General features: G+C 59.5%; 1 protein-coding gene across 2 annotated transcripts in view; it reads right to left on the bottom strand.

The window, feature by feature from the left end:
* The window catches only part of FOXK1 (forkhead box K1), a 52,691-nt gene extending 30,686 nt beyond the window's left edge, over window positions 1-22,005 (bottom strand). The window contains exon 1 of one of the 2 annotated variants that reach the window (XM_043455151.1): window positions 21,483-22,005. In XM_043455151.1, coding sequence (XP_043311086.1) covers window positions 21,483-21,982 — 500 coding nt within the window. In that variant the 5' untranslated portion in view covers window positions 21,983-22,005. The remainder of the gene's footprint in view (window positions 1-21,482) is intronic. The other variant, XM_043455152.1, reaches the window with a different exon arrangement.
* Window positions 22,006-22,791: the final 786 nt, after the last annotated feature.

Raw genomic sequence — 22,791 nt, forward strand, 5'->3', positions numbered from 1 at the left:
GCGGCAGGGGCCCACGTCCTCCCCACGGAGCGTGGGGACACACGCTGTCCCCACTGAGGGGCCCAGCGACTTGTCCCCACCGAAGACGGGGGCACGGGCCGGTGCGCAGAGCCAGCAGAGGGCGGGGCTGGGGTGGGAGCAACACCTGAGTCCCTGGGCTCGTTCTCAGCACCGAGGGGGCCACGTGGGAAGTGCGGGGGGGTCCCCCTTCACCCAGAGATGTGCTTACCAAACAATGGATTTAAGTAAAGTCCAAAGTCTACAGAGCTTGTCCCCCCAACGTCCAGATTTCCATCATGAGGAAAATCTCAAACAAAACGGGAAAAGGCACCAACAGACACCCACACAGGAGGATGCTGATGTCAGGATCCTAGGATTCTAAAGGATCCTAGGATTCTAAAGGATCCTAGGATCCTAGATTCCAGGATTCTAAAGCAGTGATGTTAAAATGTGCAATTACAGGAAACAGAAAATATCAGTAAGCAGGAGACCACCAAAGGGAATGTTAGAACTAAAAACATAGTAACTGAAAACTCCATGAACAGACTCAGGCAGAATGAAAAGACCAGAGAAGGGAACCAGGGAACCTGAAGCCAAGAACAATGAAATCACCCAGCTGGAGCCACCAAGAGAAAAGAGACTGAATAAAGGACAGGCGTCTCAGGAGCTCGTGGGGCTGAAACAGAAGGTGGACGCCCAAGTCCCAGGAGAACAGAAAGTGGGTGGGGTAAAAAAAAAAAAAAATAGCTGAGAAACCGCCAAATGCAGCAGCAAGGTAAACCTACAGGTTCAAGAAGATGAGTGATCCCCAGACAGGCAACTCAGAGAAATCCACGCCGACCTTTTGAAAACTGAAGACAGAGAAAAGGTCCTAAAAACCGCAGTGAAAAGCCATTATCACCCATGGGAGGAAAAACCGGTGTGACCAGAGAGCGGACGTTTTGCTGCAGGGACACACCGCCCATCGGGGGCGCTGGGGGGCACACCTGGAAGATGGCTGAATTGGCACCACACCGGTGGGATCCCCGCCCTGCCGGTGCGACTAGAAGACCAGCGGGCAGTTCCTCAAACGGACACAGCCCGTGATGCGACCGATCCACTGTGCTCCTGGCGCTCATCCCCGAGAGGGAAGATCAGGTGTGCTGGAAACCTGCCCGCGGCCGCTCATGGCAGCTCTGTCTGCAGGAGCCGCGATCAGCCACCAGGTCCCAGGAAACACGGGGAGCTGACATGGCGGGGCGGTGAGGACTCAGCGGCAGAGGAATGAACTGCCGCCCCGCCCAGCCCGCACAGACGTAGGGCCTGCAGGGCCGCGACGAGGCGGGACGGCAGGCCTGACTCAGAGCACCCGTCAGGGGCGCCCTGGACTCCCGGGGTGGGGGGCAGCTCCCTTCCTCGGAACAAGGCCGACAAGGCTACACGTCCTGACCGCACAGCCACGGCCGCGGGCCCGCCGGGACGCGGGGGGCACACACAGACCGCAGCTCTGAGACCCCCGTCCTGTGGCCCTCACTCCTGGCCCCTTACTCACAGCTTCCAGACCGTGGGGTCTACGCTGAAGCCCGGGGACCCCACCCCGGGGCCAGCTGCTGGAAGCAGTGCTTTCCCGACATCGCTCCTCCTTCAGGAAACTGGCCGTGGTTCTGGGCGCTCTGGCTGCTGGAATCTGCGAGCCGCCCCGGACTCCCAAATTGACCAGTGCCTGGTGTGGCCACTTTGGCTGGACCCAGATCCTGATGGGTCAGTTACAGCGAGAAACAAAGAACCCTGCTTCCTCCTGCACAACATGGAGCGCTTCACACGGTCCTCCTGGTTAATTCTGAGCTTGGCTCTGCTGAGTCAAACACTGATAAGCAGATGGCTTCTCATAGGGCAGGCTTCCAGCCTCTGCCTCTGGCCGGAGGAAGCCCGCGGCTGGGCCAATGCAGGGGCCGGCAGGGCGCGCGGAGCCGGGACCCGGGCACACAGGGGGCCTGATGCTAGCGGCTTCGCTCCTAGAGATGCTCTGCCAGGAGACGGAGGCTGTCGGTCGTGACCCCTCCTAGAGCGGGAACACCCAGACCCAGCGTGGTCCCAGCCATGCTCCCACTGAGGGTTTTCTGCGTGGGATGAAGCCAGGAGACGCGGCTGCCCAGCAGGGTGCCCCTCCCCGCCCGGGGAGTTCTGCTTCTCGCTCTCGAGGTTTTGGATCTGCACAACGTTTAGGAGGACGCGACGCCCACCGTGTTCTGGGTCCATGGGTGCTACCACATGCACCGGGCAGAAGCGCGGGTGAAAACACACGTCCCCGGGGCTCTGTCCGCGGGAAGGACGCTCCTCCCGGGGCTGCAGGACGGAGGCCGGGGGAGGGGACAAGGGGGACCGCGGCCATGAACTGCCTCCTCAGACAGCACGCACGTCAGAACCTCTAAGATGCGCCTTAAAGGCAAGACGACCCCAAAGCAGCCCTTATGCTGGAAGCAGATGGGAGGCCAGGGAGAGGGCGAGGGTGCCATTAATCCAGAGACGACGTTAACCCAGAGACTATCCCCGCTGCTTGGACCGTCCCTGTGAGGAGGCTGGGGTCATCGGGAGGAGGAGGCCGGGGTCACTGGGAAGAAGAGGCTGGGGGGGGGGTCAGTGAGAGTAGGAGGAGGCCGGGGTCACCGGGAGGAGGAGGAGGCCGGGGTCGCCAGGAGGAGGAGGCCAGGGTCAGTGAGAGGAGGAGGAGGCCGGGGTCACCGGGAGGAGGCTGGGGTCACTGGGAGGAGGAGGAGACTGGGGTCAGTGAGAGGAGGAGGAGGCCGGGGTCACTGGGAGGAGGCTGGGGTCACTGGGAGGAGGAGGAGGCCGGGGTCACCAGGAGGAGGAGGCCAGGGTCAGTGAGAGGAGGAGGAGGCCGGGGTCACCAGGAGGAGGCTGGGGTCACTGGGAGGAGGAGGAGGCCAGGGTCACTGGGAGGAAGAGGCTGGGGGGTCAGCGAGAGGAGGAGGAGGCCAGGGTCACCGGGAGGAGGAGGCCAGGGTCACCGGGAGGAGGAGGCCGGGGTCAGTGAGAGGAGGAGGAGGCCGGGGTCACCAGGAGGAGGCTGGGGTCACTGGGAGGAAGAGGCTGGGGGGTCAGCGAGAGGAGGAGGAGGCCAGGGTCACTGGGAGGAGGAGGCCGGGGTCACCAGGAGAAGGCTGGGGTCACTGGGAGGAAGAGGCTGGGGGGTCAGTGAGAGGAGGAGGAGGCTGGGGTCACCAGGAGGAGGAGGAGGCCGGGGTCAGTGAGAGGAGGAGGCCGGGGTCACCGGGAGGAGGAGGAGGAGGCCGGGGTCACCAGGAGGAGGCCGGGGTCAGTGAGATCCCTTCAGCGCCCCATGAGCCCTCAGAGGGTGGTGGCTCTCGGGACCTCCCTACTGGGAAGCCGACCTCCTGGGCTCCCCGAGGACGAGGGGCCTTTCCCAGGAGCCCCGACCCAGCCCCGCTCACAGCCTGCACACCGCAGTGCTGAACTGATTATGCAAAAAGACGTTTTCCACTACTTCGGGCTCACACAGTTAAAGGTGACGAACAGTTGTGAACTTTCTCTGTTGACTACTAAAAAACAGAAGTAACTAACAGATGAAAAGGGCAGGAATAGAACTTTCTGAAGTTACGAATGTCCTCGAGTAAACCTCCCTGGGCCAGGCTGCCTGCCTGATGACGGATCTGGAGATGAAGTTCATTGGCCACCGGGGGCCCGGGAGGAGGTCTGCCCCTCGGAGGTACTGACCATCACCCCTTTTCTTACAGTGGGGTTACAATGAAACCTTGTTTGTAGTTCTGCAGAAGTCATAGAGCTGTGAGCACAATTTAAAAGTAAATGTCATCTCTTGCCAACTGGAAATAAACAAAAGGGGGAGACAATTCACATGAGCCCCCCAGCACGCCATCCTCGTCGGCTCTGCTCCGCTGTGTCAATAAATCTCACCCTGGGTGTTTGAGCAGCGTTTAATCATAAATGGATTTGAGCGCACTCAGGAGCATAAACAGAACTAAACATCACCTGTCCAGGAGAGGGGCAGGTCAGCGAGGCGGGAGGACAGAAAACCCAGCTGTGAAGGGAGAAGCCGGGTAGCCGGCCCACTTAAACCCAGCGCAGACAGGACCATCTTCAAGATGACGAGAAGGAGCCCAGAACTCACAGGGCGGTGGTCTGCTTGTCGGCGGTCAGCATTCCTTCCCAAGGACGTGTGAGCGGAACAGGCAGGTCCTCATCCCCGACCGCAAACGGCCGGCCAGACGCTGGCCTGTCTGGTCCACCGCGGGCGAGGCTGTCCTGCACATGCAGGCTGGGTGGGCTGGGACGCCCCCTCAAAGGCCAGCCCCTGCCGCGGAGGGCACCCCGCCGTCAGTCCGGGTGACTCAGTCCTTTACACGAGCAGGCCCGGCTCACAGCACCCTCATGGCTCCACGTGAAGCAGGCGCACTCCCCAGCGAGCACCCAGCGCTGCAGGACCGCACCCGAGACGCCGGCCCCACGGGTGGACCCGGTTCCCACCCTCCGGGCCTGTCTCATGCGTGAGGGGGGCGAGGAAGGAATAAGCCCGAACAAGCTGCCTCAAACATCTCAGCCCTGCTGGAGAACTCCCGAGGCCCCATCGCTGCCGCCCCTCTTGGCATGCGGTGCCCCGGCCCCAGTGCTGCCGCCCGACCTCCCTCCTGAAGCCCTCAGGCTCCTGCCTCGGGAGCCCGATGACAGTCTCTCCACCGCGTCACCCGGGAGGCGCTGGACTCACTTCCGCTGTGTGTGAGCCACGGGCGTGTTTGTTCCAACACCCTGGCCTCCTGACTGCTACAGCGCAGCTGTCAGCCCCGGGCAGGCTCACCTCTGCCTTCAGCGGAGCGGCCCGGTGCGGAGGGCGGGAGCTCACTGCCCGCGCGGGATTTACACTGGACTCGCGTGAACCCTGTCTTAGGCGTGACATCCTGGGGAAAGCCTGTTTTAGTAGAGACAGCGGCGGTGCTGACCGAGCGTCAGGAGACGTGCGGTCCGGTCCCAGAGTGGCCACCTGTCCCCGACGCGGCGGTCAGGCCTGAGGTGCCCGCTCAGTGCTCTCCGGGCCCTTCTGAGCCCGTGGGCGCTCCAGCTGCTCCGAGGGCGAGGGCCGTAGCCACGCAGCAGCGGTGTCGGGCTCGTCCCGACGCGCACACGCCCCGCCACCTCCAGGAGGAGCCGCATGGAGCAGGGCCAGCGAGGGCACAGCCGTGAGCACCCGCGACGACCGGGGAGACGGTGATGCGGGGAGACTCCACATGGGCAGAGGAGAGGCCCTGGGTTGAGTTTCCGTCAAAAGCAGCGTCGGCGGTGCAGACCATCCGGGTCAGGCCCCTCTCGCCGCTGAGCAGCCCCAAGGCCAAGAACCAGGCATCCGGAGGCAGGAGACACGCTGGACGTTTTCATTACGGGGGTCACACAGCAGTCGGCATGGAACCCCGGCACCCCGCCCCGGATCCAAACGCTAGTCAACCCCCCCATGGATGTGCTGTCCCGTGAAGCAGCGAGGGGGTCCGGGCAGGAAACGCCCCTTAACCCAGAACCTTCGCTCAGGCAGCTGGGACCTCACCCGCAGCACTCCTCTGCGGTCACCCCTGGAGCCCGGGGCAGCTCTGACCTCCCAACTCCTCCAGGGACGAAACAAAGGACTGGACATATCTGACAATAAAACGCCATTAAAAAAACCCTGCTGCTGAATCAGGCCACCACCACGCAGCTCACTGTGTCTCCCGGGCCTGCCGGGCCCACCCCCTGCTGGCCCGTCCCCACCCGCGGCTGAGCAGCTGGCATCACGGGGCGGCGGGCGCTGCTCGGATGCTCAGGACGACGCTGGGCCCGGCAGTCCGAACACGGAGGTGGAAGAGCAGTTCCCTTTCCCAACGCAGAATCCTGAAACTTTACCCCCCTGCACGATGTCTTGCAGGCCACCTGGGGGCCGCCACGAAAGCAACAGCTGTTGCAGGTGTGGTGGACACGGGTGAGGCCTGCGTGGTTCCCGGGGCCCCGGGCAGGGCCATCTGGGTCCACCGGGTGCCCGCTGACGGGGGAGGCCCGGCGTGGGCCCCAAGGAGACAGCCTGAGAGCTGGGCAATGTGGCGGATGCCCCAAGGAGACGGCCTGTGAGCTGGGCAATGTGGCGGATGTGACGGAAGGGAGCAGACAGCATGAGGGGCCCAGCACAGGGCCCCCCGAGCGGGAAGCGCCCTGCGGGGTGGAGGCGGGGGCTCCCCGGGTGGGGGGGCTGCGCGTGCACCAGCAGCGTGGACGACGCATCCTGGGGACACGGCTGCCCGGCTCCCACCCGGGAGCAGCACCTCACTGCCACCTTCACCCCCAAGCCCCCTGGGACGGGGCAGTCGGGGGGCGGCCCGGGGCCCACCTCCAGCTGCTGGGGCTTCACCAGACGTCCAGGAGGAAACCCCTCCAGTCACACACAGGCAGAAGCTGACACCACTTGGAGCGAAGCGCGTGTCTCTGTGACTCTGCTTTGCTACACTTTGACGGCCTTTTTCCCATCCATCGCGTGAAATTCCATGCTAACCTGAGAGGATCACTTGTGATAATCTGAGGTTAGCTTAGATGTTAATAACCCTTCCAACCCTTTCCAAAAGAGTGCTCTTTCTCTGCTGACTGTGGGCCACTGATAAAGACAGAAGCTGGAGCCCAGGAGGGAGGCGGCGTCTGTTCGCAAAGCAGCGGGGCTGTTTGGAGACCCTGAGCCAGCCCGGAGAAAACCCACACCCCGAGGAGGCCTCGGGCCTGTCCCAGGGCTCACCCCTGATGCCCCAGAAGCGGAGGAGAGCCACCTGCGTCCCCGCGGCGGTCTGGCTCTCCAAGCCCAGCTCGGTGCCGGCGGGCTGAGTGCGCGCACGCGCGGAGCGAGGCGGGGTGGGGGGTCGGGGGGCGGACGGACCGCGGGCCGCTCCAGGACCCCCGCCCCCCGCGGCCACGTCTCCACCCAGACGTTAGCACCGAGGAGGAGAAACGACCCTTCTGGGGAAACTGGGTCATACAACAGACTAATGACGCCGAGTGAGTGTGCCGGGAGAAGCCTGTGTTTAGCCGTGTGGGGATAAACTAACCCGGTTTAATTGTTATGTAAATTACAGCCTCAACCCCCATCAGTGTATCCCGGATGGCCTATCGTCAGAACCGTTTTCTCTGAAATAAAGACGCCCTTCAGGGCTCCGTACCCACCCTCCCGACAGGGCCAGCCCCGCTGGGTCTCCAAGGGCCCCACCCTCCCCTCTGCTGTCTGGGCAGCACCTGCCTTCCCGGCCGGGAGGGTGGTCTCTCCCTGCAGCTGGAGGCAGCCCCTCTGCCCGGGGGCACCACCCTGGTGTCTGCATCTGGGCCACGCAGCATCTCGGCTCCACGGGGACAAAGGCTGGAGACCCTCAGGTTTTATTTTTCACTTTTACAGAGAAAACGCAATGGACTTCAGTTAAGGTATAACCAGCTAAGTTACTTGTATTTTTCATGACCTCTTATTTAATCAGTTTCAGTAAAATTATCTGTAGACAGACCCTGCAAGAAGTGCTCAGGACAGCGGTCCGGTCTGTGGGGGGCGGTGCCCCTGCAGGCAGGCAAGGATCAACCTTGACCTCGCGGTCAGACAGGGCTTACAGCATCTCCAGCCGGGGCAACGGCCCTCCCCCAAAGGCTTCCGACACGCCACCCCGCGCTGAGTCCCCCACCAGGCCCATCACGGCCTCTTCCCTTGCTCACGTTTCCCCACGCTGAAAACAACCTAGGAAGAGGAGAAATCACTGCGTTTTGGTTACCAGGAGCCTCATCTGATCTGGTCGCTAGGAACTGGGGCCCCCGGGGATGGGGGAGGGGGGAGTCCCGCCCCCGACTGGTCCCAGCCACAGGGGACCGGGTCCGGAGGCCAGACTCTGCCGGACCGTCCCTTCTGTTTAAAGACCAGCTAGCTCCCGGCTCAGGGCCCTAACCTACTCAGCCACACAGACATTAACATGAAAAAGGTGCTTTAGAGCCCCTGGCTAGACGGATTCCAATTCCCCAGCAGCAGTGAAATTGCGAATACGCAGTTTCGGCAGAGTCCCTGCTCTAGCGTTTTGTTTTTTTAAAAAAGGAAACAAGGCACAAGGAGAACACTCTGAATGCCACAGTGGTCACCTCTGCAGAGGGCAGCTGTCCGGGGCTCTTCTCCTGACATTTCTGCGTTTTCCAAAGTTTGTACACGCGCAGGTTGCGTGTGTAACACCAAAAAGTTTGAAATAATAAAGGCTGCATAGATATGACATCAAGCTAATGTGTACTTTTGTTTTTTTTCGGTCTTTTAAAAACTGACTCTTCCAGAAAAGAAATGACACTGAAGAATTTTGACTTTTAAGAAAACCAGATAATGCAGGCTGAGAAACTCTCCAGTAAGCTTGAGAATTCAAGACTTTCAACTCCTCTGCTCTGGTGAGGATTAACTACCGCATTAGTCATGGAGCCCTCTGGAAAAAAGCCTCTGGACAGACGAGTTCTCCAAAGAGAGAGACCCTCGTCGGTGCCTTTAAAAAAGTGACCAGCTTTAACAATTTTTACCCATTTTTAGAAATAGTTGTTAAAAACACATCAAACTTCCTTGGCTGCTTAAATGACTGAAAAAAAATGAAATTACACTTCTGAAAATGATCAACGGTGAAGGCTGAGAAGCTGATGACCACAAGGAGCTGTGGGGCTTCCCTCATAGCTCAGGTGGTAAAGAATCCGCTTGCAAGGCAGGAGACCCCAGTTCCATTCCTGGGTTGGGAAGATCCCCTGGAGAAGGGAAAGGCTGCCCGCTCCAGTATTCTGGCCTGGATGGGGACAGGGGAGGACAGGGCCCGCCTGGGTAAGCCTGCCGATGGGTGAACAGGGAGGCTGCCTGTCTGGCCAGGACTATTTCAAGGGTGGTTCCGAGTTCTGAGGCCCTCCCCACCCAGTTCCCCTCCGGGGTGTGCTGAGGGTCAGCAGGCCGGCAGGGAAAAGGCCCAGATACACCCCCACAAACTGCCGCAGGAACACTTCCGTGCACGGATCTCACCCTGAGGACCTTCCAGGTTAGTGAGGCAGCAACACACACATGTATCCCACGGGAAATGCACAGCACACAGCGCCGGCCCAGCCGGCCCCGGGGCAGCGCCACTGGGCGACCACGGGCGCGCCAGGCAGGGACCGGCGGGAGGGGTGGGCGCGCGGCCAGCACTCGAGAGAAGCGGGCGGGGCCGTGGAGCCGGCCGTCAGTGGGGACGAGTCCCACCTGGAACTCTGCAGATGGGGGGGTGCGGGCTGCAGACAGCGCGGATGTGCTGACGCTCAGAGATGCTGAGGGCGGCCAGCCCGGGTTCACCTGGACGCGTCACCCTTGGAGAGCGTGGCAGAGGGCTCAGCCGCTGACGTGGGAGACGAGCGGCCAGATCGGATGGGAATTTGAAGGTCTCGGGCCTGAGAGGCCGCTGGGGTGTGGGCAGGGGACGTGGGGTGACTTTCCAGGTTCCGTCCACGTCCAGCTTGGAGAGGCCCCCGGGGCCCCCAGACGGGACGAGGGGCAGTCAGGGATTCCGGGCTGAGGCCTGGGAGCGCGCGGGTGCAGGGGGCTGAGTGCAGGCGCAGCCGGGACAGGGGGAGGAAGGTGGGGCCGGGGGCCGGGAAGGGTAGTGGTCAGGTCTCGGGGCTGTGAAGACAGGGTCGGCCGTGCATCTGACCATTTCGCCTGTGAGGCACTCCTTCTGCAGCCGTGGAAACACACCGACGGTAAGCCCCCACTCATGTAAATCAGTCCCCTCCCCACACACACACAACTGCACAAGCGTCACTTGGAGACAGCTCTGGGTCGGGAAGGTATGACAAAGGACCACAATCAAACTCCTGAGGGTCTCGGGAACTCAGAGGACCCCAAAGTCACCTGTGGCCTGTCATTTCTCTTGGGGAAAAAAAAAAAAGACATGACATGAACAAGGACACGTCACACTGTCCTCTGCACTTTCCTCAGTACATACGAGTTACTTCAGCAATTCTGGGCTTCCGCCTCCAAGGCACAGCTTTTCCTTTGCAAAGTGCCCTGCGCCCCGGTTTGTGGTGGACAAACGTGGTGATGGTCGGACACATGCGAGGCTGGCGTGAGACCAGAGCGCCCGCCTGGCCGCCTCTCAAGGTCCTGCCCGGGGGTGACCCGGTCGCTGCCCCTGCCAGGGGGCCCGGCCAAGCCAGCTCCCATCACTGGGAGTGAGTTAAAACACTGTTATCGAAGGGGTAACTGTGGCTGGATTCGAAATTACTGTTTTATTCCAATCCTGAATCTCAGAGATTACTAATCACAAGAACACCAGTAACTATCTGGTGGAAGAGCCCGACAGCACAAAATCCTAGTGGCCACATGACCCCCTCGAGAAGGCCCACGTGGTGTCTGTGCAACACCCAGAAAGTGCACGCGGCCCGGGCCAGCGTTCCAGCCAGAGACACTTCCCCAGAACCTGAGGAGGACGCCGTCAAATCAGACAGACCGATTGAAAATCGAGTACCTCTGACACAGTGACTCCTGTTTTCTTTTAAGAGAGTCAAGGTCAGTGGAGACAGGGCCCGGGGCGCAGCCTCCAGCCTGGACCCAGCCTGGCCGGTGACGGAACCAGGAAGGGGGCCGCCGGAAAACAGGTTCTGTGAAGCTGCCCGGACTCAGGGCCAGACCTGGCGGTGGACGCACGCTTACTCTGGGGAAATACACACCGCAGAGCGAAGGGACAGGGCCCCCTTCCCCTACCTGTGAGCTCTGACCTTTAGGAAAATAACCCGGGGGAAAAGTCCCCATCACATTACCCATCCCCCAGACAAGTCCATAAACGCCCGGGATTAAACGTGACAAGGAGCGTGGGGCTCCTAGTGAAGAGGACCAGCAGGTGCGGCTGTGATCTGTGCCGCGAGGTCCGGGTCTGGACCCCGCAGCCCCAGTAGGCGGACACGGGGGCGTGGCCGGCAGGGGGCGTGGCCGGCAGGGGCGTGGCCGATCGCCAAGAAAACCTGACCAACAGGAGCCTGGGGAAGGGGCCCGGGCACAAGCCCATCAAAGGGCCCCGCACGACTCCCGCAGGCCTGGTGCAGACTGAGCCGATGAAGGGGTGGGGACGAGGGGACGTGACACTGGACGGTGCCCGCCTGGGTCCTGGCCTGGCCACTCGAAGAGTTTTCTGACCGCTGATCGGAAACAACTGCTCTGGACTTCCTGTGAGTAAGATGTCGGAACGGACCGGTCCAGCCACCCGCAGGCCACACAAGGTCAGGTACACAGATCCGCTCCACAGACGTGGAGTGTCCCAGGGGCCACGCGTGTGAGCGCCACCCTCAAGGAACCTCCAGATCCCCGAGAGGGTCACACGGACCACAGGGGCGAGGACCAGCATCCACTCAGCATGTGACCGGCCCGGGAAGTCCTGTCGGCTCAACGCACAGGCCCCTCACAGGCACACAGACCAGAGCCACCCGGTCCAAGCAGGTGTCCACTCCAACTCTGGACAGGCACTTACCTGCTCAGCAAGGAGGGAAAAGTATGCAAGGACAGAAACCCAGACAGGAGCCTCAAGGAGCTGGACTCACAGGGGATCTGTCTGTAATCAACGCACTGTAAGTGCGGGGCTACTAAGGGCCAGGGAGAGGGTTTTCACTGTTAATTTCCCGCAAAGCTGCAAATTTGCCTTCGTCTGTAACAGCCACAGGAGTCGTGTCTCGGATCCCCTGACTTTCTTCCTCTGACTTCAAGAACTGAGGCAATGAAGGGAAACACAGAAGCTGTCCATCTGGACTTAGCTTCGGTCCAGGGCAGCAGACATTGAAGGGGGCCCTCTTCTGCGGAAGGACCACTGGCCCTGCACGCGACCTGACCCCATGGTCTGGATCAGGCCTTCCCACCCCCACACCTTGAGGTACATGGCAGAAGCAAGACGCGTGCCTCAGAGGCCAGTGGAGTAAACTGAGGTGGCAGCCGCGCCCTGGGGCCTGGGCACCCACAGACCTGCCACCTCCCCAAGGCCGCCTGGGAACAGCCCCACACCTGGCCAGGACGGATGTGAGAGCTGGACCACAAAGAAGGCTGAGCACCAGAGAACTGATGTTTTTGAGCTGTGGTATTGGAGAAGACTCTTGAGAGTCCCTTGGACAGCAAGGAGATCCTAAAGGAAATCAGTCCTGACTATTCATTGGAAGGACTGGTGCTGAAGCTGAAACTCCAATACTTTGGCCCCCTGATGTGAAGAGCCAGCTCATTGGGAAAAGCCCTGATGCTGAGAAAGATTGAAGGTGGGAGGAGAAGGGGATGACAAAGGATGAGATGGTTGGATGGCATCACCAACTCAATGGACATGAGTTTGAGTAAGCTCTGGGAGATGGTGAAGGACAGGAAGCCTGGCGTGCTGCAGTCCATGGGGTCACAGGGAGTTGGATATGACTTATCAACTGAATGACAGCAAAAACTGAAAAGCAAAATAAAAATTAAAATTCAGGGGCTTTTAGTGGTTGTTCAGTGGTTGGGGCCCCCCTGAGTCCACTACAGGGACCCTGGGTTCCACTCCTGGTTGGGAAACTAAGATCACACACGCCACACAAAACAGCCAAAAAAAAAAAAAAAATCAGCTCTCTGGTCACATGAGCCACGTTTCAAGTGTCAACAGCATGCAGGACCTGGGCAGTCCTGCTGGGCACTTCTTTTGCTGCAGGGTGTTCCAGATGCCAGGAGATCCCCACCCGGCAAGCCGGGGACGGGTCTGGAAACTCTGCTCACAGTGCCTCACCAGGGAAAGACTGAACTGCTGAGAAAGCCCGACAGTCGGTCCAGCCACCCTGCGGGCTGGGTGCTGCAGGCGGCAGGCGCCCCTGGTCCACAGGGGGTCCAACCCAGCGGGGCACTCTGAGCGAAGGTGTTTACCTCCAGCTGCGATGAGTCACTGTTCCCAGTTTGGGGCACGTAACTGCCGAGCAGACCAGACATTTATGTCCCCTCGGCGGGGGGTGGGGGGGTGGGCACAAGCTTCCACCAGGCCGTCCTCCTTTTCACGCTGGCCCTGGGCTCCAGCCGGTCTGCTGCTGGCCGCTCCATCATCAGAAGCATCGGGCTTCATTCTGACATCCTTTCTACGTGGGCTCGGGAGCGTCACTAAGTTTACAGCTCACCTCTCACTAGCGCTCCGGCTGAGGCTTCCTGGTGACGCACAGGAGGCTCCTTAACCTCCTCCGTAAGCTGCATCCAAACCAGACATGGGGGCGGGGCGGGGGGGGGCATGGGATTTCTGGGCAGGCTTTCCACGACCCACACCTGACTCCCTGCAGCCACCCGCTAATGCAGCACTGCGGGTCCCAGCCAATGGCACGCTCGCCTCATCAGGTCAGCACCTAGACTGGCCCCTCACCTAGAGCACCTGTGACTCAGAGAAAGGCGACGATGGGGGGGGGGGGGCGGTCCCAGCACATCTGACGTCACAGTGGCTCATCCAGAGACACAGCAAGAGCCTCAGGCTTTTCTGACACAAACCACGACAGGCAAAGCCTTTCTAGGATGGGAAGGAAGACGGGCCTGCTGCTGTGTGTGAGAGCGAGCTACTGGGGGAAGGAGAGAGAGAGACCCACTGACAGGAGACGGGAGGGGGCGAGAAGGAAGGAAGGTTTACATCCGCCAAAAGGGGCCCAGTCTTGTTCTACAAGTGTGCTTAGAAAGGGTTCATGAAAAATCCCAAATGAGGAATAATGCCATAAAACCCCATGTTGTCCCTGACGTCCCGGAGGGCTGAGTCACTCCACGACCGCTGGCCTCGCTCTCCCATTTCCTGGTGGGTCCACGGCCACAGCTGGAGGGGAAGGTAGGGGAGCCCCCGAGGGACCCCACAGCACCCCTCCAGGGGCGGGGAAGGAACAGAAGTCACTGGTGGGCTGGGCAGCTCCACCTGAACTAATCAGAAACTGACCGCACATATGAAGACACTAAAATTCAAGCCAAATCATGGCACAAGATGCTAAGAAAGGCTGACAGCAAAACTGACTTTTTTATTTCAACAAAATGTGCTCTCACTCAACTTTTAGGGCAAAATTAAACTACATCAGAAAGACTGATCCTTTCAAAGATTTCTATTTTCAAAGACATGAGTTACTGGGTTCAAGTGAATCAAAAGTAACTAACAATAGAACAGAAACAAAACATTTGTATATTAAGATATGTTGACCTTGAAAGTGAAAGTGAAGTCGCTCAGTCGTGTCAGACTCTTTGTGACCCCGTGGACTGTAGCCCACCAGACTCCTCCATCCATGGAATTTTCTAGGCAAGAGTACTGGAGTGGGTTGCCATTTCCCATGTTGACATTACGTCTGCATGATTCAGTCGGTATTTTCCTCAATGACCAAAGCAGGAGGCTACGAAATCACCCGAGAGAGGGCAACCGGTTTTAAAGTTCAGGGGTTTTACCCAAAGCCCATGGAGGAGGTTTCAGATCGCATCCTACACTCAACCTTTAAGAAACTACTACTGTCCAGTCCTGGAGAGGCATGGGAGACCTCCCACAACTTGCAGAAAGATTGGAAAACTCTCCTCCCTTTCCCAGAAAACTTAAGTGAAACAACGTATCACAACACGCTAAGCAGAGGCCTACAGGGAGAGGCAGCGGCCTTGCATCAATCAAGGCAGATGTGAAGGACGTTTACCAAGAAATGAATACCCATCCTTGTTTCTTTTGTTTGGGGAGACAGAGCTATTTTCTCACAGAAAGTTATTTTTGAAATAAGCCTCTTATTGCTGTTTTTAAATAGATTAATAAATATATAAACTTTATTTTCTCAGGGCAATTTCCAATCTGCCAAGTGTAACACACACACACACACCCCATGTAGACAAGAGTTCTCTGGGCTTCCCGGTAAACAAACAGTTAAACACGTCCCCGGTGACTAAGGACGAGAGTTGCTCCCTAACGGAGTCACCGAGAACAAATACCCACACCTGAGCCTCAGGGCTAAGTGAAGCGAGCCCCCCACAGGCTCACCCCGCACCCAGGCAGAGCCCGCCAGGCCCCAGGGTGCAGCTGCCGGCCGGTGGCCACTGAGCCAGCAGGAGGCCGGGAGCAGAGCCTCCCTCTCCGGGGCCATGAAACACTGTGCACACAGGCAGACTACATTTGTCTTTCTTTTTAGATCTACCGGCAACATTTTTACCAGAAAACTAGAAACTCGTGAGAAGCCACAGAAGCCACGAGAATGAACTACAAAATCTCGTAACAAGTCACAAATGCAAGGGCCTATTTTCCAGGAAATCAAAGTAAAAGCATTTTATATAACCCTCTCATTTTAATATGAAATGCTTTAAATGCAGGGTAATTATGGAAATGAGGCATTGCTGTAATTCGAGTTGTCATTAACTTAGCAAGTTTATCCCCTGACATTCGCAAGATGCAGAAACAGCACATAGTAAATTACTGTATCTACACATCAAATGCTTTCCTTTCATGCCAGCACATAATTGTGAACAGAGCCGTGTCTTTTTCAAAAGTACTATGAGAACCACTAAAACTCTACTCAATACTCTTTTAGCACCTACCAATTCCATTCCTTCATCAATGATGAAGACTTCATAAGTTATTATAAATTCAACACACACTGCATAACAAAACCCATCCTTACCACAGACTGATTTTTCAAACACTATAGAAACTTTTTTACACGGGTGATGAGTCCAGAACAGCCGACGTGAATTCACTCCTGGAACACAGATTCAACGCACGTGCTCTCACTTTGCTATAAATACACGCCTACAAACCTTTTTAAAGTAAGTTTTTAACAAGACACATTCTTTGAACTAGCATATGTGATAACACAATAACTGCCAACTGATGGCTCAACAGGTGAGGAGTCCACCTGCAATGCAGAAGATGCAGGAGATGTGGGCTTGATCCCTGGGTCGGGAAGATCCCCTGGAGGAGGGCCCGGCAACCCGCTCCAGTATTCTTGCCTAGGCAATCCCATGGACTGAGGAGCCTGGTGGGCGACGGTCCATGGGGTCACACAGAGTCGGACACGACTGCCGTGACTGAGCGCGCAGTGAGAAACACACAGCAAAGCTTTTACTTAGAGAAAATGCCACATTTCATATTTCGACTGCACCATCCAGATGCGACTAGCCGGAGTCCAAAGCTCTGTTCCTTCCACAGCACACCCCACACACCCCCCGAGTTTCATTCCGTGTGGGCACTATGCCCGGAGCTTCCAGACACACACCGCCTGGCCTGCTCCATCACCCGATGAGAGCACGCCTCCTTCAGGAGGCCTTTCGGCTGCATCTCTTCCTCTCCATCCCCCCAGCCCCAGTCTTCGGGGGTCAGGCCTGATGACCGTGTCCGTGGGGCTCTGTGGGCCCCCCCGGCTCCATACACAGCCGCATGTGGCCCTGCTCCCTGCCCACCGCTCTCCTCTCTGTGTGGAGACACAGCCAGCACCGTCAAGTCTCACCTCTTCACCCCTGGGACCTGATGCCCTCCCTTGCCCCAGAGGCGCCCCCAGCTCCTCACGTAGGCCTGCTCCTGACCGCCGCCCAGGATGGAGGGACCGCGTCTGGGGGGCCCCCGCGGCTCCCAGTGGGCTGGGGCTGGGGGTCCAGGGAGGAGGGTGGGGAGGACAGGAGCCAGCTGCTCTCCCTCGGGATGCTGGGCCCTGAGGCCTTCCACCCACACCTGCGGTCCTCACCAAGTCTAGGGCGTTTCCCCGTTAATTTCAATATAACTTCAACCTGGTGACTACCAAAGATGGTTAGTAATGAATTCAGTATTCTCCCAGTGACCAGCTGGAAAGGCAACGAGCAAGTCTGTCCTGCATGGGTTCACAGTGGGCAAGCTCAGTCGTGTCCGACTCTCTGTGACCCCATGGACGGCAGCCCGCCAGGCTCCTCTTTTCACGGGATCTTCCAGGCAAGCATACTGGAGCGGGTTGCCGCTTCCCTCTCCAGGGGACCTTTCTGACCCTGGGATCGAACCTGTGTCTCTTGTGTCTCCTGTATCAGCAGGCGGGTTCCTTACCACAGGTGCCAGCTGGGAAGCCTGTATGTTTTCATAGCACCTGAAAAATTATTTATGTAGTAAAATGCTTTGGTGGTTACAATTAATTACTTTTTATCACAGGACGCCTGCGGAGGCCTTGATCCGTCATATCTCCGTTCACGACACGCCTTTCGGAGGGCGGACTGCATCACCACGAACCGGGACACGTGCTGGCGGCCACCGTCAACGACGGGAGAACAGGGGACAACAGGCTGAGGGATGCGGGCAGCGCCCATCAGAAGCGCGCCACGGGGGAAGCACGTGCCTGCTTCCTGCCCGGCCTCTGCCCATGGGGCAGGCTTGGCAAAAAAAAAACCAAAACATCGGACCTGAGCCTGACCAAACCCCCAGGTCCGACAACCGATTTACAGAACGCCAGGGGAGAGGGCACAGTCAGTGGACAGCACGGGAATCCAATCTGGGAAGAGAGACCGTGGGAAAGTGTACGGGACAAATGACCCTGTTTCTTCATCAAGGACAAAAAGAGGGAGGAGGGGGAGGGCGGGAATGAGACGGAGCCTGCAGTTTGAAAGAGATGTGAGAGACACGCCAGCCAATCACAGCGTCTGGACCTGATTTGGTTCCTGATTCGAACGAACACGCTGTGAGAAAAGAAAAGAAAAAAAAAAAAAAAACAATTCACGCCACGGGAAGGGAAATCCAAACACTCATTGGAAGTTTGATGATAGTAAAGAGATTGTTATTAATTTTTTACGTGTGATAATGACACTGTGGTTAGGTTTTTTGAAAAAGGAATCTTTATCTTTTGTTGAAATATTTACAGACGGAGTGTTGGGACACTTGCTACTTGTGGGGAGGGCGGGTGGGAGGGAGATGGGTGGGGATGCAGATAAAACGAGCTTGGCCACAGCGTGGCAGCCGTGGGGGCTGGGCGATGGGCATGGGGAACCACTCCGTCTCTACGCTTGAAACTTTCTGCAATGAAAACTCTTCAAAAGAAGAAAAAGAAAAAAAAGCTATGCTCATCACAGAAAACTTGGGACACATGGAAAAGTAAAACGAATCTCATCAATGTCACCACCCGCGGAAGCCACCACAAACGAAGTCTCGCTTTTACTGTAAAAACTCACATCCGCATGTTCACATGCTTATTTTATGACACTTTTGGGAAAGACGGTTGGAACGGGGAGACGAGAGAGCAAGCCCAAGGCCATATGGGGTCCCCCTCCATTAGCTCACAGGTTCCATCCAATTCAAACTCCAGATCTGCTGGCCTGACGACCTCCAGCCACACACACAAAGCACGTCCGCCCGCAGGCCCAGGAGAGGCCCGCCGACCGCCCGCCGACCACCCGCCTCAGAAACCCGGAGTCTTGGGGACCCTCTTCTCCCCCGGGGGGAGCTGCAGACTCAGTCACTGATTTCTCATCGACAAACACACGTGTAAACACTGCGCTTTTACACGCCGACTGCTGGCGGGCCTGTCTCCACGTAAAGCTGACGGGCACCCAGCCCAGGCCTGGGGACCTGGGGGGCCCCCGGAGACCCACAGAGGAGGGGCCGTGGCAGGACTGTCTGCGCCACACCCCCCAAAGTTCACATGGTCACCCAGTGGGGTCGGCCCCCAATGGTGTCACGAGCAGTTTTTTTTTTTCTCCTGCCAGTAATTTCAAGTGTTTCATTTCAGTTTTGGAAAAACCTACTCGTACATTCAGGGTTTCCTCTCCACCTCATGCGTCCCTGAGTCGGGGGAGGGAGAGAACGGACAGCCTGGGGAGCTGTGTGGGGTTTGTGTGTGTGTGTGTGCAGGGTGTGTGTGGGTGTGCACAGGGGGGTGTGTGTGCATGTGCAGGGGTGTGTGTGTGCGCGCGGGGGGTGTGTGTGTGTGTGCAGGGCGGCGGTGTGTGTGCAGGGGTGCGTGTCTGCCAGGGGTGTGTGTGTGTGCTGGGGGGAGGTGTGCATGCTGGGGGGGGGGCGGCGTGTACGTGCCAGGGTGTGTGTGTGTGAGAGCCGGGGTGCGTGTGTGTGCAGGTGTGTGTGTGTGTGTGCAGGGTGACAGTTGTGTGTGCAGGGGTGCGTGTGTCTGCTAGGGGAGGTGTGTGTGGGGGGTGTGTGTGCGTGCTGGGGGGGGTGCATGCGGGGGGGGGGTGTACGTGCCAGGGGGTGTGTGTGTGTGCGCGCGGGGCGGCACATGGGGGTGCTCGGTGGGACAACCCACACAAAGAAGAGCCCGGGTCTCAGGCAGCTCCCACCATAAGCTGCGGGCGATGCAGCCCCCCTCGGGTAAGCACGCCCTAAAAGCACGATGGAGAGACATCCCGGCTTTGAGTGCTCATGGCGACACCAGCCACTGAGGCCTCAGAGGAAATGGACCTCGCCGCTGCCGTTCTTTGAAAGTCGGCAGCGAACTTCCCATCGCGAGGTGACCCAAGGGCGCACGTCCAACTTCCTTCCTCCGAGCTCAGTAAGGCTGCCTGACCGCTCTCCGCGTGCTGAGCCGACGCCCCGACCCCGACTCCAAAGAGCGGCTTTCAACAGCCCCTCCGTCCCAGGGATGCAGCCACCTAGGCTGAGCTTCCGCAAGAAAACAGAACATAAAACCACGCAGGCTGCCGACACGTCTGTCCACAGGCCTGGACGTCTCAGAAACAACTGCCCTCTCCCAGGAAGGCAGACTCGGACGTCCGCTCGGGGTTTCTCTGCCAGCGTGCCCATCCTGTTCCCATGAGTTCTCCATCAGCCCGGCGCAGTGACTCTGAAAACAGCCCGATGAGAGCCGTGGGCAGGGCCCCGGCCAGAGAGGGGCGGCCGTCCGGGCTGCTGGCTCTGAGGGCCAGGGAGGCAGTGTGATCGCCAGTCACGTTTCACAAACAATGGGCCCGGGACTCGCCTATTCAGCGCGTGAACCGAGGACTCCTCCGGCTGAAATTTCTTCCCCTTGACTTAGAGAAAATACTAGTGCATTCACGATTCGGTAAGCCTCGCCTCGCCAGGGCTGAACTCACTCAGCGGCTGGGCAGGGAGCTCTGAAAACAAGACTGCTGGGCGGACACCCTTCCAGAACCTGAATTTATACAAAGAAGCCCTAGCAGACCGGACCTCGGAGGGCCACAGGGCAGGGAGGGGAAAGGCGCTGTTTACCTGTCACTTTCTCACCAGGGGAGGGGCTGGCCCCAGCACGCACTTAATGGCCTGGATGGGGAGTGTGTAGGTTGTGGAAAAGACACAACAGAGGGATAGCAACCACCGGATAAGACAACTCTGTTATTCATCAAGTCCTGACTTTACAGAAACACATACCTTTCATGTTTGGAAAACAAAGTTTGTCTACGGCTTTACCTCCTACGCCCCGCCCCCCCCAGACCCCCCAGGCCCTAAACACCAGTAAGTCCTTGCTGATGTTGAAAATTACTCAGTACAACACTTAACAACCAAACATTCTGAGATCTTAGAAAGGGGAGGAGGTTATAGAAACAGGCTTTGGGCCCTGGGACTCACCCCACCAAAAATCCTGTGGACCCAGGGTGCTTAGAAAAGTGAGAGTAATTAGTCAGAGACAACCCTGGAACACAAGCGCGCTGCAGAAACATAACACTGGTGAGGAGTGAGAAGCAACTACTACAGAGAAAAAGAAAGTGCCCAACGCAGCATGGCTGCCTACACAGGGTTCCTCCTGATCCACACATGGGAGAAACCAAGGGCCTCCCGGGCAGGGCGGCCAGGCAGGCCGGGAACCGGAAGGGCCAGGGAACACGAGGGTGTTGCTCAAGTCCCACGGGGCATCGGCTACCTGTCCCCCAAGCCTGGCGGGTCCCCTTCTCCTTGCCCTGCCTCCCTGCTGGGACGTGCCCTCCTGCCCAGGAACCCCAACTGTGCCCTGGATGCCCCCAGTCATGGGGACCCCTGACCTGCGTCCTCAGATACAAGGAGCGGACACTTCCTGTCCCCACCCCAGCCCACTCTCCTGCTGTCCCTTCTGGGCCCAAGTTCAGACCCGGTCTCTATTGAAGGGGCCTGGCCTTCCGGGCACCCCCCGCCCCAACCCCAGGGACCCCTGCAGACCTTCTTGCGCAACCCTTCCAGCCAGTCCGTTTGAGGGCGACCGAGGTCCAGACAAGGGGCGGGGATAGGGTGTCCCTGGTGTCCGGGTCCTGGGGGAGGGCAAGGGCGACCCTCGATGCCCTGGGCTGAGGCAGGGCAGGGGTCAAGAGAGGCCCCGTGTCCAGATCGGGAGGAGACGGGGAGACCCCACGCTCTGCTGGGAGAGGGGGCAAGGGCGACCCTGAGGCCCCGCCCGCGATGGGGGGCTGGGGGCTGCCCCCGGCCCAAGGCAGGCAGGGGTCAGGAGGTGACTCCTGTCCAACGCCGGGCGGGGATGGGGGGCGGGGGGCGACCCCAAGCCCAGGCGGAGCAAGGGCTACCGTCAGGGGTCGGACGGAGGACGGGCCCCGGGGTGGGGGCCGCGGCACTCACTGCTTGGGCAGCTGCAGGGCGGGCGCGCCGCGCCGCTGGAAGGCCCCGTCCACGAAGACGCCGTTCTTGCCGAGGCAGCGCAGGTAGAAGTGCGGCTCCTGGAAGCTGAGCTGCAGGTGGCGCCGCGAGATGAAGCTGGACAGGCCTATGCTCAGGTCCACCGAGCCCTGCGACGAGTTGCGGCCGATGGTGACGCTGGGCTGCCGCATGAGGAACTCGAACTCGCGGCCCTCCAGGCGCGCCAGGGCGGGCCCGGGGCTCCGACGCACCGAGGCGGCGGCCGCGGCCACCAGGGCCTCGCCCGCCGCGCCCCCCGCGCCCCCCGCGATCGCGCCCGGCGGCGGCGGCGGGGGCGGCGGGGGCTGGGCGGGCGGCGGCGGCGACGGGGCGGCGGCGGGCGCGGCGGGCGGGAAGGCGGCGGCGCACAGCACCGGGCTGCAGGGCGCCGAGCGCAGCGCCAGCAGGGCGCGGGCCCCGCCGTCCTCGCCGACCTCGGCCATGTTCGCGCAGCTCCGGGCGGCCTCCGGCGGCGGCGCGGCGCGCGGGGCGGGGCTCCAGGCGCGGCGGCCGCGGGATCCCGGCCCGGAGCGCTCGGAGCGGAGCCGGCGGGCGCGGCGCGCGCGGGGCCGCCAGAGGGACGTGTCCGCCGCCGCGCCTCGCCCGCCGCGCCCGCCCCGGGGTGGCGCCCTGGCCGCCGCCGCCGCTGCGCCCGGCGGTGGGGAGCCGCCTCCTCCGGCCCCGGGACGCGGGAGGGGAACCCCTTCCCGGCTCCCCCCCACACACACCCCCGAAAAAGCCGCACTGGAAAGTTTCGATCCTGGGCCACTCGCTGTAGAAAGGGACCACTGACGTCAGCAGCCTCCTCGGCTCTAGAAGCGCCACCCGACACCCCAAAGTGCGATCGTACTGAAGCACCAAGACTGCGGGGTCTCGCGCTGTAACTGGAGTTTGCCTGAAGTTGCTAGCGACCCCTGATGCCCCGAGTTCCAATTCGGAGTCCATTCACTCAACAAGTAGCTGCAGGAGTGACCCCGAACAGCAGGCCAGGCGCCTAGGCCCTTACATCCGTTACAGTCTGGTGGGGGCTCGGGCGAGGGAGACAGATGCTTGCAGGGAGTAACCTTCTGTGAAAAGGCAGATCTGGCTACTTCATGCATCCTTCAGAAGTGCTTCATGCCGGTTCCTGAATCAGCCAGGGCCCTCTAAAAAAGAGGCGGCAGTGTTTGCGCACTGCCATCATTTAATAATTATTGGGGGGGTGTGGAGCGGGGAGAAAACAGGCCCTCCCTGGTAGAGCTTACAGGGTAGT

The sequence above is a fragment of the Cervus canadensis genome, chromosome 32 (genome assembly GCF_019320065.1).
Source record: "Cervus canadensis isolate Bull #8, Minnesota chromosome 32, ASM1932006v1, whole genome shotgun sequence".
Classification (NCBI taxonomy): Eukaryota; Metazoa; Chordata; class Mammalia; order Artiodactyla; family Cervidae; genus Cervus; species Cervus canadensis.